We start from the raw sequence: 18,768 nt of genomic DNA on the forward strand, positions 1-18,768 counted from the left end.
TGTTGGTTTACGTTGAATTAATGTGTTTGGTTTAGATGGGGAGGAGGGTAGAACCAGTGTGTTGGTTCTTAAAGAATTATCCAAGGTGAATATTGCCTAATGTCAGAATATTTGTGCTCAGTTACATCACTCATAGAATATATATCACAGCCAAGCTCATCCACAGTTGTGTCTGTTAGATGATGGATACTGATGCCGGTGTTTTCTAAATGCATCATGCATCTACTTTCATGGTATATGCTTAAAATCAAAATAAATAAATATAAAAATTAAAAACAAATGAAAGAAGCTGATGCAGAAGTGAAGGTTCACAACTTCAAGTGTTTTATACTCTTGCATATGATTATGTCACCAGAAATTGCGGTTCAATTTATCTTACAGCTGCCCTTTTACAGTAATACAATCTAGAGACTGATTAAATTGAGCAATTTAAGTTGAAATGTGGCAAACAAGTAAGACACTAACTTCTGAATTAAGAACACAGGGTCAAAAAAATTATTTGAATGAAGGTATTCTATTGCAGCCAGGAAGTCTTGATTTCATAGTATCACATTTAAAATAATTTCATTCACAGAATTTGTTAGTATGCACATACTGTCTTTTTAATGAAAGAATAGCTAAGAGCCTTTTCTTTTTCTTTTTTTAGAACAACGACAAGGTGAATCAGCTAACATCTTTGACTTACTCTAAAAAGAGAGTGCAACTGCAATTGCCAAGCATTTAGGTTTTTTTTTTTTTTTGGTGAAAGACACCTTTGGTTTTTATAGGATAAGTAATGAATACAAATGCCATTGTTTAGGTTATGATGATACAACAATTACTAGCCAGTTAAAAGTAATAATAGGTGCCAAGATGATAGCTTGAGACACTTATTTAAAGGGGACAAAGAGTGTAAAGTCTTTATAACGGGACAGACAACTGTCTATTTAAGATAGCTTAGGTACAGTCTTATCTGAAATAAGGGGGTTGAGTTACACCATCAGTAACTTTGATTCGGTAAGCCTCATGACTTATTAAGACAGGTAAATGGTAGGTGGACGGAAGAGAGGGCTAGAGACTCAGAGTCATTTTTAGAATAGCTTGGATAAACTCAGTTTCCAATCCTAGCATTAATACTTACTACTAACTGCGACCTTGGACTAGTTACTCTTCTCTCTAGGACTCAAGAAAAACAATTTCTACCTTAGAGGATTAAGTGAAACTCTATGGTCTAAAGCATTATGTGTGCATGAACAGGGACTATCGTTAATATTGCTACTGTTGTGATTGTTTTATCATTATTATTATTACTACATTCCATGCTGCTGTTTAATTCTATTGGCATTAGATGAGGTAAAACAGTAGGCCAGGCAACCATGAATAAGGTATACTGCATGCTTAGGGATGGCATTTAGGTTTGCACATTCCCAATTAGCTTTTCAATTAACCCCAGCCTTGAGGAATATACTTCCCCAAGCACACCTGAATGCTAAAGTAGGACTGATGGGCTATGATGGGTGTAGGTTTTTTTTAATTAGAATAGGAGAAAATAAACCATGTTACCTATAGCAAAAAGAAGCCCAAATTTATAGAAGGTACTAAAACAAAATCAGTCACTGTCTCTGATACAGATTTATACCCCCAAATGCTAAAATCTGCTCTGAAGGTATCAATAGTTCTTTCACACTTAAGTATACCGGTCATTTTCTAAATAAAACTCAACAATAATCTTGCTTCATCCATCTTCCTTCTCTTTATAATAAAGCATGACAACATATAGTCAGCAGCACCTTACATCCCCCTTCCTGTTTACACTTATATGATCTCTGCTGTCACAGTAATACATTATAGGAATTTATCCAGCTTGCAGTATCATTTGTTAACTGCCTTCTCGGTTGAAGTATATTACTGTACTCATTAGACAAATATTAAAATTCACACAGTTGGTTTTAAATAAGCCATATGATAAAATGAGGTACTCAGAATAAATAAACTATTTCCATTCGCTAAGCACTGACTGAGGGCCTTGTTGTTCACTGTTCAAGGCAGCACACCTTTTAATTTATTCCAGAAACGCTGTGAATACAAATTCTATGAAAAAAAATAAAAACCGAGACGCTATTTTCATGTTAGTTAACAACATTTAGTGTTCAAAATGAACTCCTCTTAGTTCCTCTGGCTAACGCAAGGGCATTAGAGTTAATCATTTTTCCTTTAGTCTTTATCACTCAGGGAGCAAAACTTCAGTTCTCTAAAGTTGATTTCCTTACTCTCTGAGTAACACAAATAAAGTATTATCTCTGAGTAAGATAAAGTATTAAAAACCCTTAACCCCACATTTGGTTTCTTCTTGCTTGTTCCAAGCAATGGCCATTACAGAAATGAAATGAAGATACTGAAGGCCCCCTTACTAGCTTCTTCCCACACTCAAGAAGCAGAAGCCCGTGTTCCTTGGATTAACATCCTTTTAGGCTCTGTACACTGAATTTCATAGAGCTGGTGTTCTCCACATTCAGGCCCAAGCCTGAATTCAGTGTCACTGGGAGATTCTACTTTTCTTTGCATACTAATTTGGCATAAGGCATTATCTCCCAGTGGCTTTCAGAGCCATGTGTGGTCCCTGACAGTCCCCTCATCCATACAACCTATCATTTTCATAGGAAGAAGGCACTTTTTCAAAATATTTGCTCCAATAAAAGACCCACTTTCAAGTCTCTTTCCTTAAAGCAGAACAAAACAACACAAAGCAAAACCCTCAAAACCCAACTGTTCACAATATATGGTGCTGGTATATGATAATTAGGTTTGTAATCGTTTTACCTGCGATATATGGAAAAGGAAAGGAATCCATTCTACCCCACCTTTGCCTCCCTCTACTACTCCTCCAGCAAAAGTGCCATTAAATAACAAGTCTGTCAACATTCTACAATCCTCAAATCTGGACATTCTGAAAGGCTACAACCCTAATGTCAGAACTCCAGTGATGTTTTTTTCTCTTTTCACAGTACAGTCATCTTGGTTTATCACTGGATTCTTGTCCATTTTATCAACATTCCCACTCTGAAGGAATAAACAGCAAGTTAAAGTGAAGGAATCTTTGCAGTTGAGAGCAAGGACTGTGCCACAGGCCAGGAAAGCCTCCTCTGGGTCAATCTCAAGAGTAGGTCTAAGCTCTAAGAAAGGATGCTTGACCAAAGATCACATCCTCAAAATAATATGGAAAATCTCAGTTTCATAAAATGTTGTTTTCTTTGTAAGTTTCCCCATCACCTAACAATTTGGATACCGATTTCCTAAATATGACAGTTTGGCCAGTGCCTCTGAAAGCATAAGGCAAATTAGAGACGCAAGCTTGTTATGCAGCTCAGGACTTAACAGGCCTTTTTCATTTCTTAGAGAAAGAAAACTAATGAGGTAAATCTACATAGAGGTTCTCTGGAAACAACCAGTCATGCTGAATAAAAGAAATACAAAGCCATTCTCTAAATGGCCAGGACTATCCGATCATAAATAGAATTCTTGCTCATTGTAAACACTTTTGAAGTGATGGCTTTGTTGATTTGAGAAGATATCAAGCACTCCTGTGGAGTCTGGTCAATGTTACTGAGAGTCCCAAATGTGTGCTCCTAGGACACACACTAGGACACAAGTACTGGAGGAAGGCTCAGGGATTTATAATGCCCCCTTCGGAACCAAAGATTTTAGTAATAAAAATAATCCAGTGTAGCAACAAGTTTACTAGAGAGCTCCCTGAAGAAGCAAAGATTTTTCAGCTGCTCAATTGCTTTCCCCCTGTGCCATTTAAAGGAATATTAAGCCTCTGTTGAGACACTATCAATCGATGATTTCACCAAATATTCTGTTTGAACAGCTAATGACTCATGCTTGACCGCCCCAGGCCTCTCTCCCAAGTAGCCAGGCTCCAAGAGTTCCCCCTCCTGCAAGTGGCATGGACTACATTCCCAGCGAGAGGCAAGTTCGCATCCCAAGCTAAAAAAGCCTGCGTCTGTATTCAGTCAGACCAGCAATCCAGAGCAGGCAGTTGGCAAATCGAAAAGGTAATCTCCATCCCCACTCAATTCCCTACCTTTTCGGATTTCGCCTTCCTGGCGTTGTGCACGAACCTGCGACCCAGCTTCTTGGCATACCAGATAGAGGCAAACATAGCGATGCCAATGGAAGGAATTCGCAATGAAGCTGCGGCACAATCAACTTCCCACCTCGGCTCAGAGACAAGCGGAATCGGTCTGGAGCTGTCACTTGCAGGCTGTTGCTTTCTCAGTTCCTCTCATGCTGGTTAGCCGAGGCAGAGGGTGGGAGGAGGGAGGGGGCTGGGGGGAAGGGCAGTCCTGTTTGGCCAGTCCGCAGGTATATTTACATCCTGCCAACAGGAGGTCCGGGTCAGGCGGGCGGGCGCTGCCTTCCCAGCCAGCGCACACACATCCAGGCGGCTAAGTATCTGTCTGCAGTTCTTCGGTTCCGTCACCACCAAACTCCATGCGTGTCAGGAGGAAGGGAAGCCGCAGTCAACTCCTCCGGGAGGTGGCTCACCTCCCGCTCTGGGCTCCGGCGGTTGCCTTCCTCGCTTGGCTTCCCTCTGCCTTGACAGTACGTGCTGGCGGCAGTGGCCGCGGAAAGACAGATCCACACACAGCCTCGCAGGTAAATCAGCCAATACAGGAGCTGCCAGGCACGGAGGAGAGGTAGGGCCACCACGGACTCGGCCCTGTGGGCACAAACAGGTGTGCCCGGAGCTTGAAGCACGCTCTGATCCTCCGAGAAGATCGGGCTGTTAGGGTGGCTGGAATCAAAAGTGTCCTTCCTTTGCCCCCTCCTCAACTCCATTTGGTCCAAGGAAAATCCTACGTGTGCTCATCTGCCAGTCTTACCCACAGTTTGCAAGAATAACACTTTATTTCTTTGGAGGCTGGCCCGGGACAAAGGGCGAAGTGAACAGGATGAAAATGTATTCCCTAATGGCGGAGTGAAGGTCCTCAGCTTTTAAACTCCTTGGTTCCACCTCTAAAGCAACCTGGGCTGCTTTTATAAGCACAGGTTACTGACTTAAGCCTGAGTAATGGAGAGGGGCTTAAATCTGCCTTCAAATTAAAATAGAGCAATTTACTCCCTTTTCTTTTAACAAGGGAGTTTTCTTGTAGTGATAGCCAGTGTTAAATGGAGGACTGTAATATCACTTTTGAGAAGGTAGATTTATGGCAACTCTTAAACCATTCTCCTCTGAAGAATTCTCACATTTGATTCTACCACCAAGTGCTTCCAATTTCAATTACCTTACTAGGGTTTAGACTATTATGTGAGGCATTTTAAAGGTAAAGTCAATTTTAAGAGACAAGTGTTTCCTCCAGTGAGAGATAATGTCTAAGCCTTTGCCCATCCTACTAGAGGACAAAAAAAATAAACTGCTCATTCAGCAAGGAAAACCTTCCATCCACTGATCCACAAATGAGACTCAATTCAGTAAATGTTTTCCAGTTGATCTGAAAGACTTGCCCTAGGGAGCATCTGTTGACCAAAGAATGTCAACACACTTACAGAAAATTGGAAAAGAATTCCCTTCTCTCACTATAAGTCACTTGAGGTTTACCCCCAAAGAGTGTTGGGTCTCCATTGAACAGAATTCCATTTTATAAAGTACACTGAATATCCTCATAAGCAATCGGAGGTACAACAAGGCAGTGTGGGATCAGGACCCATGTCCATGTTACTCACTAAAGTAACCCTGGTGCCTAGAACAGTGTTGAACACTGCATTCAATGTATGTTTGCTGAATAAATGAATAATCTGGGTTCAAACCCTGGCTTTGTTTCTAAATTGTTTCCTTGTTTTCTCTGAGCTTGATTGGCCTCATCTGTAAAATAAGATAATTGGGCAGAAGATTTTTTAGGCCCCTTCCTGCCCTGTGAGTCTATGATTCTGATTCCTAGTCTATGGGTCTCCATGTGAGTATTGAACAGAAATGTCTAGTGCTCACCGGGGGCACAGGCTCTGATAAAATGATTCAGTGTTCTGAAAAGCCAACAGTGGTACCCTTGGGGCAGCCCAGATTCTTCTACCTTCTTCAACATGCCTAACTGCCACCTGGGGTTTGGTTTTGCCATTAGCTGTTACTTTTGCTCTGTGTTCTCATTTCCTATGCACTCTACTTTCCTTTAATTTCCTTGTGACACTCTTAGACAACCCTTGTGCAAAATTCACCACATCACACCTTGTATTCTTTGGAAAAAAAAAAGTGCCACAGAAATCCAACAAATAAATAAATGACAACTCCTGCTTAGCTTTCAAAGAGCTACTCAGTAGGACCACAGCTTACCCCAATATTGCTGTGATGTTAAAGGAATTCATTATTCCTGCATATGCGTTTGTCTAAGCTGTGATTTAGTTAAAAGACTGTTCAGTTAACAGAATAAAGTCGATGAAAAGGGGAGGGGGAGCAATCGTCCCTATATTAATGAGTAGAAATTTCCGTTTTTAATATTTTAAGATGGAATCCAACAATAAAGAAGTGAGAAAAAAATACCGAGCTTTCAAATCACTGGTATCATAGGGGAAATCAAAGAATGTTAATTTACTCTGATGAGACTGCCAGATCATAAAACAATTTTTGCACTTTCTTCGTAAGTTAAGGTTTCTTAAGTCACTAAAACTGGCGCTTGGCAAGATCTTTGACGCTTGATCATTTTGTTGGTTGTTTTTGCTGTTGTATTGAACCCTTAATGACCTTCTTCACACACCTGACCCAGAGGCTTTATAAACTTTTATAGGACGGAGTTCTTAAGAAGATAAGTTGGGCCTACCAGCTGAGATTTAACTTTAAAGATAACAGTAATAACTATTATTCCTTAAATAGGCATTTGGAGATAGAAAGGGCAGTGTGGAATAGGTCATTTGCAGTCAGGGCCTACATGTAAGGTAAATGCTTAGCACAATGTAGGTATTCAAAATATATTTTTTGAATATGTCTATGGCAAAATAAGACAATGCACACACTTGGAAAGTCTAGAAGAGGCAATAGAAGCATGTCCACAATTTTCAGTTGTAAAAGATTTTTTAAAGATGGGTATCATGTCGATGGAATGAAGTCATTGCCATAGTTATACAACCATCTTTGCTGGGCTCTCTCCGGGCAGGTGTACCTGCTACAAAGAAGGCGGCAGCTGCCTACAGTAAATCCTAATAGTCTCTAACCATTGCTCTGCTGATTGAGACAAATAACTTCTGCAGCTGTGCTGTGTACGGAAAACAAGTTTTTCAGACGCTTTCCATCTGTATATCATCAGTACCTGGACAGACCTTTTCCTTTATAATTTCATTTTTAATACCTCTCATATGACAGAAGCCTACCATTGCAGCTGAGTTTGAGATGCAACATTAATCCTTTGAAGCAGCTTTTGGTCCATGCCTCAACACACACAGTGTGAGTCTCCTCTGAATTCTCAAGGTAAATGCGATATTTAAATCAAGCCATTAAGAATTATACAGCTACATTTTCTGCCTAGCACACGCATGATTTTCTTTTAAAAATCATCTAAATATATCATAAATAATTATAAAAACAGAGTAAATATTAAGCCCTAGAAATTAATATCTGGTAGCTTGAAAAGCTATCTAGGTTAGGTGTATGGTATATACCAAAGAAAATACATGTTTGAAATGTAAAAAGTTAATGTACAAAACCAATAAACATTTAAATATTTGTTTGATTTATTTGCATATATGATATACATAGTTGATAGCCCTTAAAGTCCTATATTAGTCTATTATCAAACAGCAGGTGTCGAATAGACACTACATAGAATTTATGACTAAAAGAAGATAAACATAATATTTAATTTTAATTCACAGGGATGCCAAAACGTTGATGTTAGTTACCTCTGTAGAGAGTAGTGAAAAGGGAGGATTAAAACAGTTACATTTTAGTCTATACAGTTGTGCAATATTTGAGTCTTCTACAATGAGAATATATTCATGTTATTACTTATATGATTAAAAAGGTAAGCAATACTTTTCCACAAAAATGTATTAATTATTATTACTATTGTCAAGCACTGGGGACCGCAAACTGAATAAGATACAGTCCCTCCTCTCAAGGAGTTGTATATAGCTGGGGACATAGATGCATAAAATGATAAATTTCAGTGCAGAATGGCATAATAACAGATGTGTGAAAAATAATGTGGGAGCTCAGAAAGAAAATTACTGTTTTTTTTGGTTTCTATGTAAGCCCAATAATGAATGTCAACTGGAAAAAGCACAATAATTAGTGTCGATGTACATAAAAAGGCAAAGGAATAGCTCACACTTTCTGCATGTTTTATCTGTATGGACAATAGGAAAAATGGTCACTCTAGTTGTATATGTACATTAAAACCAATGACCCAGTTGCAAACAGTTATTTTTCTGCCCCAAAGAACCAACCAGTCATGGATAAGTGTGAAAAAATGTTTGTCACTACAAATAACAAACCTACTGACTCAATTATAATGAGCTAGGCCTTCTCCTTTTTTCTGCTCTCAAAATCATCACAATCAATTCTTTAGTCTTTCAATATCTCATATGTCCTTTCTTTTAAATGTTTGATTATATTTAGGCACCCAGAGATACAAGAAAGTAATATAACACTCACCCATGTACATACCACCTAGATTTATTAAATGTTAACACTTTGCCATATTTGATTCAGATTGATTTTAAAGAAATAAACTCTTCAGAATATAATCAAAATCTCCCACCTCACTCCATTCCACCTTGAATTCATCTCAAAAGAATGTTCAAGAAACATTCTTGTACCTCTCTCTTTAAGGACATACAACTTTATCTAGAGTAGATACTTCAAAATGTAATTGATGGATCATAGGATGTGTCCATTGGTAGTTTATGTGAGTCCTATATTCTAGATGACATGTTATAATCCGACATTCATTTTTTCAAACATAATGTATACTGTTAACTCTTTGTAGTTTTGATGTGCATTTTCTTAATCACTGGTGAGGCTTAGCATTTTTTCATATATTTATTGTCTATTTGAACTTCCTTCTATTCATAGCCTTTGTTCATTTTTAAATTAGGTTATATCTTACTGATTTATAAAAGTATTTTGTGTATTCTGGACACTAATTCTGTACTACATGCACTGAAAATGTCTGCTCCCAATCTCTGACTTGTCTTTTAATTTCATTTATGTTTTATCATACACAGTTCTCACGTACTGAAATTTATCAATGTTTTCCTTTATGTGTGTACATTTTGTATCTTAAGAAAATTTTCCCCATCTCAAGTTCATAAATAAATCATCTTATATTTTCTTCTAAGTCTTAAATTTTTTAAAATAATTTTATGGTGTGCAATGGGAATCTATTCCCCCCCATATTTATGGCCAGCTATCTATCTTTATCCTAAGTCATATGCCTAGATCACATGAGTGTGCATTTAATTATTTCTGGGTTCTTTTTTGATTGTTCTATTTTTATTTACCTGTGCTAATACCACATTATCTTGATTACTATGCTTTATAATAAATATTGACACTTGAAGTGCTAATCACTCTTTTCATTTGATCTAATTTTTCAAATTAAGTTTTATAAAGTTGTACAATTGATGATTTTAATACTACACCCAATATTCCATGTTACTATTTGATAGTATTTTAGTTCCGTCTTGTTGTAGTAGTTCTATTCCAGACCAAATCTGTCATTATTATCACCATTATTTATTACTTTACAATTAATAGTCAAAATAACTCCCACATGTATTACTTTATTTTCTCATTATTTTTAGCATCCTAACCCTCCTAATTTTCCTTCTTACTGATGTATATAGTTTAATAGTTATTTCTGCAAAAGTCTGTGATGGTTAAATATGTTCAATCTTTTTATATTTTTCCTGAACTGTCTACATTCACCTTAGAGTTTGAAGGATAACATAGGTAAATAAAGATTTCTAGATTGACAGTGATTTTCCCTCAGCACTTTGAAGATATTATCTCATACCTCTTCTGGTATCTATTTTTATGATAAGATGTCTGCTGTCGATCCAATTGCTCTATTTTAAGAATATGTCTCTTTTCTATGATTTGTTTGAAGACTTCCTGTCTTTTTGAGCTACAGTTGCAATACAATATTTTTCTAAAATTCTGCTTGGAATTCATTATGTTTCTTCAGTCTGATTAGTTATAAACAAGCATCAGTCATTATTTCTTCCAATACGTCTTCCCCTTCATTCTCTCTATTCTCTCCTCCTAATATCCTGTTATATTTTTCCTGGACCTTTTCATGTGACCCATCGTATTGCTTTTATACCTCCTATTGTTCTTCTCCTCCCTGGTTTGTGCTTCTTTCAGGGTTATATTCTCAGACCTCATTCTTATTTTTTATCTTAAGTTTTAATCTATTGTCTTACCTATCTACAGAGTGTTTATTTTTAATGAATTATTATATATATATATTTTTTTTAATTTCTAGGCATTCTATATATTAAAATCCTCCCAGTCTCTTATCATGATGTTCTATTCTTTTATTATGATATTTATTCCTTCCTCTATCACGTTTTTAATTTAAAACATATTCAATTTGTAGTCCTTATCTGGTACTCTTTTCATCTAATATTCTTGGAAGTCTAATCCTGTTGATTCTACTCATGGTGGGTAGCTTCTGCATGTCACTGTACATTTTTATTCTAAGATCTTCTTTAGTAAGATTGTACTTCCTGTGCAAGTCCCAGGGACCTTTAATTGTGTAATTGTTGCTACAGAATAATTTTGCATATTCTTCTGCTAGTTGCCCAGAGATTTCACTAGTTCAGGAGCAGTCCCATGTTTAATATATTTGGCTTAGTGTTATTCTGTTCACACAAAAGTGTTAAATTTACTTTTTTTTTTTCATTTTTCTACTCATAATAGAAATACTCTTCATTATTGCTTCCCTGGACTAATGCATGAAGTTTTTAGAAGCCCTCTCATTAAATGAGAATGCTTTTAAGTTTTCAGTTTTACGCAGAGTTCTCAGTTTCATTTTTATTCCTTTGGTGATCCTAAGGTCAACTCTCTTGCCCTGATCAAAACCCCACACTCTTACTCCAAGGGCTCCTATTGAGTCCCATATATCCTGGGATGCCATAGTCAGCTCAAGAAATCACTGCTCTAGCCATCACTTTATACAAACTCAGATAAGTCAAACTGGCTTGCCTCTAACTTAACACTCCCTCTACCTCCTCCCAAATAAAACCTAGAGAATTTAACTGGCCTACATGTGAGGTTTTAGTGTTTAATAAGCATGTCTGACAATAGTATGTATAAGATTTATTGTGAAATGTTTCATGCAAGAGATTGCCAGGAAGTCACCTAATTAAAATGCTATTTAAAAGACACTCTCAGGGCTTCCCTGGTGGCGCAGTGGTTGAGAATCTGCCTGCTAATGCAGGGGACACGGGTTCGAGCCCTGGTCTGGGAAGATCCCACATGCCACGGAGCAGCTGGGCCCGTGAGCCACAACTACTGAGCCTGCGCGTCTGGAGCCTGTGCCCCGCAACGGGAGGGGCCGCAATAGTGAAAGGCCTGCGCACCGCGATGAAGAGCGGTCCCCGCACCGCGATGAAGAGTGGCCCCCACTTGCCGCAACTAGAGAAAGCCCTCGCACGAACCGAAGACCCAACACAGCCAAAAATAAATAAATAAATAAATAAAGTAGCTATAAAAGACACTCTCATATGATAATTAATTACCTCAAGTTAGATGTGAGATAGACTACCACCATCATATTTGTGACCTTGGACAAGTAATGTCAATTCTATAAAGTGGGTAATAATGGAAACTATGCCATTGTGTTGATAATAAAAATCAAATGAGATAATACATGTAAACTGTTTAGAGCAGTACCTGACACACAGTATGGGTGCAATAAAAATGTTTATTTTTATTTTTTATTCATCCTCTAATCTTCAGGGAAGGCCAAAAAAAAAAAAGAAAGAAAATTAAAAAGAAAAAAAAAACCAACGATAGTCTAGACAGAGAACACGTGCTTAGTATTATGAAGCAGAGAATTTTTTTTAAAACTCTTTTTATGATTGTATTTAATCATCCCCAATGTTAGGAAGTCTACCTTCTTAAGTTCTTTCCTCTTTTTTATTCCATTAGTGCAGAAAACAAATCAGTTTCCAAACCCTTGTAAAAATCTTTCATAAATTTAAAGACTTTCAGTTTCACAAATGTCTCTTTTCTGAGCCAAATGAATATTTTCTTAAGCTTTCTAAATAGCTTTTTTTTTTTTTTGAGAGTCTTCTCAGAGCCTCTTTTCATTTTACAGATTACTCATAAAAAGAAAAACTCAAATGGATCCTGAATTTATATAGTAGTTCTGAATCCACATGTTGTGAGTTGCCACATGCTTACAATTAAATTTTGCTACAACTGGGGATACAGATTGATATGGCAATAACTACCAAAAGAATGTAGAACTGAGTGGATATAGGTGAGGAGCAAAGTTCAAGAATATCAAGCCAGCAGCCAAGAAAGAATGGATATCAAATGGAACATGCAAGAACTTTAACTTGTGAGTACAAAAATCAATGCAATAAACAAGACCATAGACAGCTTTCCTGAAAAAGCTACACAATGCTAAAAGATGGGTGGTTGAGTAATTTTGTAACAGAGAATTCCATTCAATCCCTTCAAATTTACATGCTTTGCCAAAGCTTGCCACAAATAGAGACATTTAAACACCACCCATCTAATTAGAGCCCTTCGGCATGGGTACTTTCTTATCAATTATGATTCAGTTATACAGTCCAGTATTCTAGCTATCTCAACAGCAGGATTTCTCCCATCCATGGAAGTGGGGTGCTAATTTTGGAGTCACTGCTTTTAACTTTAATTTCACTTTTACCAGTTGTCTTACCTCTGGGTATTGGACTCTATAATCAATTTCTAAAGTCACCCTAAACAAATAATCTGTTAGTCCATAACAATAAGACCCAAGAATTGATCTATAAGAGAATGTTCTTTTAAGTCCAATGGCCATCTTTGATGAAATTATCCCCTTGACATATCATCTTTTGGGTCTTCACCAAAGTATTTTCTGTTTCCCAGACACACACATTCTATGTGATTGAATCATTGTACATGCTGTTTCCTCTGCCTGCAGTCCTAACTCTTCACCTCACTTCCTGCTCCTTTTTGTCTTTGTCGTTTGACAAATCTTTACACATTTTTTGAGACTTGGCTCAGTAATTCTCTATGAAACCTTTCCTGATCCCTTGAGACAGGGCCAGTTTGTACTAATGCACTAAAACTAACATTTCCTATTGCACTTGTACACATCTCAGGTTTGGTTCTTATGACATTCATTTGTGATTACTTTGAACTTAAGTGTTGTCCCCTAAATGACTGTGAACAATTCAAGAAAATCCCTTATTTATTTTTGTATCCTCATAGTCCTTTGCACATGGCAGCCACTCAATAAATATATCTGAATAATTTAATAGTTATTTGCTGAATGAATAAACAAATGAATGAGCATATCACTTGAATTAAACTCCTTCATACTCCTGGGAGAAGCAAGGAAGGCACTATATAGACCCACATTAAGCATTTATTATTACCCTCTATTTGTATTTTTACCTCATACTCATCTTCATACATTAAGAGATAAATCAAAGTCACTGTTAGAAGGGTTCAAAGTGCTTTGAAAACCAATGTTTCAAAAGATAAATCAATGAGACTTGTTGATTCGTGGCCTACCAGCTGTCCATTTTTTCACTTTGTAATTCCACCCCTTCCATAGATAGATACAGGTGATCTTTTGCAAAATTTAATACAGAAAACTATATTCATAAATAAATAACTCCTTCTTTCATTTCCTTAAAAATGAGACCCACTAATGAAAACACATAATCTATTCCTTTTCCATCCTGCCTCCTACATAAAACAGAAACAGCAGCTGCTGAAATCCTCAGTGCAAATGTCAATTGCAGATAGTGTTACTGAAAATATTCCTGATATTAATTGTAACCTCTCTCCGGCTTAAAGAACATAAAGGAGAGCAACTTGCTAGGTGCCTCCGCTATGTCAGCTACTTTACCTTAAGCATCTTTACATGAAATTAATGTATTTCATCTTTAAGGTATACAAAGTATTTTGCCCACAAAAGTATTTAACATGCCTTACCTCAGTATTTATCTACCCTCATCCATTTTTGCATATTCACATAATACCTCTATTGTTGTTAATGTTATTTTAAAACTTAATTTGACTCACTTTCTATTTAAATAAATTTATTTTAAATAAACTTGTCATCACCAGAATAAACAAAAGTAAGACTCATCTCCATAAGTAATAAGTAATCATCCATTTTTGCATGTTCACATAATACCTCTATTGTTGTTTAGGTTATTTTAAAATTTAATTTGACTCACTTTTTATTTAAATAAATTTATTTTAAATAAACTTGTCATCACCAGAATAAACAAAAGTAAGACATCTCCATAAGTAATAAGTAACATATAAATAATACATGTTTATTAATAAGATTAAAAAGTAAAATAAAAACCAGAAATAATTTATAAAGTCTAGTTGAAAAGAGAATTGATGGTTTATATTCTAGTTCCAATTTTTCTTTTCTAATTTAAATTAAAATTAAAGTATAAGTATTTTTTAAATGTTTGCCATGTATCATCTTAAGTAAACCACAATTCTCTTTGAAAAGAGAATTGATGGTTTATATCCTAGTTCCAATTTTTCTTTTCCAATTTAAATTAAAATTAAAGTATAAGTATTTTTTAAATGTTTGCCATGTACCATCTTAAGTAAACCACACTTTAGGAAATAGTCTCATCTCATTTGATCATCTCAAGAAATCTCTGAGTCAGATAACATTATCTACCTTTTACATATTAGAAAGTGATATTTCTAAGACATTAAGTAACTTAATCCGGGTTTGCTCCTCCCTTAATTCTCGATTTTCAAAACTTGTCTGGTCTTCAATGTTCCTGTCTTTAAGACAGAGTGTAACAGTACAAAAAATATCATGCAATAGCTTATGATGAAATAAAAATAAATAAAGAAGGGGCAAGTGCTGTGAGTTCAGATAATATTCACTAGCCCACGTGCTGGAGTAGAGAAGACAGACTTTCAATAAGAAAGGAAATTTGAGTTGGTGCTGAGAAAACAGATCAAGACAAAAAGTATATGTATTGCTTGAAACAGCATGAGTAAAAGTAAAAAGGTTGGAAAACATGAGATGTGTTTGAGGAATAGTGGGAAAGAAGGAAGAAAAGGCTGTAGCCATACTGTAATTAGAGAATGCCAATAAACACTTAATCATGACAAATATGGTCAGAGTTGGAGAGTCGGCAGAATGATAGAGGCAGAAGAGATAATGAGGGTCTTAGTTAGGGTGATGATGGCAGGAAAAAGGCAAGAAGCAATGTAAGAAACATTCTTTCTTGACACCTTAGATGAGATTTGGATCTCTGACTCAGTCCCTTAACACAATACATTACTTTTCACAATATTTGTCACATTGACGATGATCTATTTAGTATATATATATTTTCCTTGCTTTCCTTGTGGAACATTCCAGGAAAGTAGGGAACATGCTTGTGTTTTCACCATTGTATCTCCTGTGTCTAACAAAGTGCCTGGTGCATTATAGGTGCTCTAAAACAATTTTTCTAAATGCATGAATAAAAAAAGTAATAACTAAGGAGATAGAATCTGTAAAAATGCGACAGGTGCTTTATAGGCTGAGCACTTGAAGTCAAAAGTAGCTGGAGATTCGAGCCCAGGGAACTTGGAGATACCTCTAAGACAAAGGAAGCATTTGCTTTAGCGTACCCCCTTCTTTCATTTTACTTTCTATTTCTCCCCTTGTCTCATTATAATTTTTTAAAATTTATTTATTTTATTTATTTATTTTTGGCTGCACTGGGTCTTTGTTGCCGTGAGCGGGCTTTCTCTAGTCGCGGCGAGCAGGGGCTACTCTTCGTTGCAGTGTGCAGGCTTCTCATTGCGGTGGCTTCTCTTGTTGCGGAGCACGGGCTCTAGGCGCACGGGCTTCAGTAGTTGTGGCTCGCAGGCTCTAGAGCGCAGGCTCAGTAGCTGTGGCGCACGGGCTTAGTTGCTCCGCGGCATGTGGGATCTTCCCGGACCAGGGCTGGAACCCGTGTCCCCTGCATTGGCAGGCGGATTCCTAACCACTGCATCACCAGGGAAGCCCCTCATTATAATCTTAAGTATTCTTATTTTATAGTCTCTTATGAAATTTTCACTAATGAATTTCTTAGAGATTATATATATATATATATATATATATATATATATTTCTTAGAGATTTAATATAATTTGTTGATTATTCCTCATGGTCAATAGTGTCCACATGGGGGTTCTTTGTAAGCTCCTCTAAAGCAGAGGATTTTTTTTAAAGGAAATGTTGACATTTTCTATTTCAGTGTATTCTAGGAGGTTTAACCTGTGCCTTGGGGGATTTCTACATCCATATAAAAGCTGAAAGGGGTAATGGTGTGTTAAGTAAGCAAAGTAATGAAAAAAAAAACCCTTCCTCCATTCATTCATTTATTCAACACTTTTGAGGGTTACTATGCACCCACCATATTTCTAAGCAATGGGAATATAACAATGAAGTAAACAGACAACAATCCCTACCTCATGTTTACATTTTAGTGTAGGGAGGAAATAATAAGAAAGATAAATAGCAACACATATCATCTATTAAATATTGATACAGGCTAAAGAAAAAATAGAACAGATAAATGGAATAAAAAGTGTTAGAGTGGTTAAATTTTTTGATAGGCTGATTGAGGTAAACCTCATTGAAAAAGTCACTCTTGAGTAGAGATCTTAAGGAAATGAGAGTAAGCTAGAAGGATATATGGGAAATGAATATTCTATGCGAAATACTATGGCTGGCTTGTCTGATGACAGTAAGGAGGTCAGAGTAGCTGAAGCAGAGTAAGAAGAAAGACAGTATAAAATAAGATCAGAAAGGTAGAGAGGTGAGTGAAGGGAGAATGTAGAAAGTAGAACTTGTAAGCCTCATAAGCTATTGTGGGCACGTTGGCTTTTGCTGTGAATGAGGTTGGGAGCAATTTCAGAGTAGTAACACGATATGAATAATGTTTTAATAAGGTCATTCTTGCTGCTGTCTTGAAAATTTTGACTGTAGGGGGTCAAGGCTGGAAGCAGAGATAATAATTAAGAAAGTATTGCAATGATCAAGTTTAAAGGTAATGGTAGCCTGGACAAAACTAACGCACATGGAAATAAAAAACAATGGTTGGGTTCTGAACATATTTTTAAGATAGTGGATGTGGGTATGAGAGAAGGAGAGGAGCAAGGATGACTCCAGAACTATTGACATGAGGAACTAGAAGGCTACACTTACCACCAGCTGAAATGAATTTTGTGGATAGAGCAGGTTCCTCGGGAAAAATAAGAAGTTTGGTTCTGGACATGTTAATTTTGAGATATTTTTAGACATCTGAGTGGAGACATCAAGGGAACTGCTGGATATACAGGTCTAGCATTTCAAAGAAGATATTGGCATATAGCTGGCATACAAAGCCATGATCACTAGCTGAGTTAGTGAAAAAGCTCAAAACCAAGTCCTTGAGCATTGCAACATTTACAGTGGTCTATTTAATACATAGTTTCCTTACTGAACGGTGAATTCTGTGAAAACAAGGGACAAAGTGAAAGTAATACAAGAAAGTGGAGAATTTATGCAACAGAAGTGATTAGAATGAATTTCTACCAGATTTAACCTGGGTAGGAAAAGTAGTAAAGCTAGGAGAGAGGTGATAACCAGAAAAAAGATAAGATCAATGAATATAAGATAAGGTAGGGGTCAAAAGATCATTGGAGTCAAGGTACATACAGATATCTAAGGCTTGTATTGGATTTTATATGGTTAAAATGTTTATCAAATTTAACATCAAGTATTTAATATGAGTCAAACAATTACTTATTTTATTCAATCTTAAAAGAATTCTATGAGGTGGCGCCAGTCTACACATAAGTAGACTCAGAGAAGTTAAGGAACTTGCTGGAGGTCACTCAACTAACAGTGGCAGTGTGTGAATCCAGCCAAGGTCTGCCTCAGAATCCCCTCTCCTGACTACAGACGGGGGCAGGGTCCCTGTCCTTTGGTACCAGTCCTCTTTCCCTGGGGCAGGGACTTCAGCTCCTATGAGCATGCTAGCTGTGTGAGGGATCAGAAAACCCTCTTCTTATTCTCTGTGTTCATATCCCTTGATGTCTTCGGTGAAGTATTTAGTGAAGTCTTTGTGAAAGTTCCATTCTGTCTCACAGGAGTTGAAAAGAGTTAAAGAGAGGTTTTATTCATGATAGGGCGAAATCATGCCAGGAAGCAGTTCTACCCTGGGTTCTGCCAAAGGAAAGAGAATTGAGGGGAACTGAGCTAGGGCATGGATCCAGTGCCCCATCTTCATAGTCTCATAAAAGTACTAGTAAAGTAGATGATTAGCTAATTAGCAGTTGGAATTGCAGAGCTGAAGATCCAGAGGAAGACGATAACTAGAGGCATAAATTTGGGAGCTATCCTCATGGCGAAGATAGAGGAAATAGATATGTTCTTACAGCCAACTGAACTCAGGAAAATGTCCAGCCAGTGAGAGAGATAAGTGTGCAAATGTAGAATGGAATAATCACTTTGGGGATGGAAAATAGTATAACCACTCTGGAAAAGTTTGGCAGTTTCTTAAAAAGTTAAACGTGTATCTACAACATGTCCCAGCAATTCT

At 36.8% G+C, this 18,768-nt stretch overlaps 1 protein-coding gene across 4 annotated transcripts in view; it reads right to left on the reverse strand.

The window, feature by feature from the left end:
- DLG2 (discs large MAGUK scaffold protein 2) overlaps positions 1-18,768 on the reverse strand; it is a 1,232,045-nt gene that overhangs the window by 956,659 nt on the left and 256,618 nt on the right. For 2 of the 4 annotated variants that reach the window (XM_057552555.1, XM_007168546.2), the window contains exon 1: positions 4,067-4,336. The exons of the other annotated variants lie outside the window; for them this stretch is intronic. In XM_057552555.1, the coding sequence (XP_057408538.1) occupies positions 4,067-4,144 (78 nt within the window). In that variant the 5' untranslated portion in view covers positions 4,145-4,336. Of the gene's footprint in view, positions 1-4,066; positions 4,337-18,768 lie in introns of those variants that run through there. 4 annotated transcript variants of the gene reach the window in all.

Source organism: Balaenoptera acutorostrata, chromosome 9, assembly GCF_949987535.1.
Source record: "Balaenoptera acutorostrata chromosome 9, mBalAcu1.1, whole genome shotgun sequence".
NCBI lineage: Eukaryota > Metazoa > Chordata > Mammalia > Artiodactyla > Balaenopteridae > Balaenoptera > Balaenoptera acutorostrata.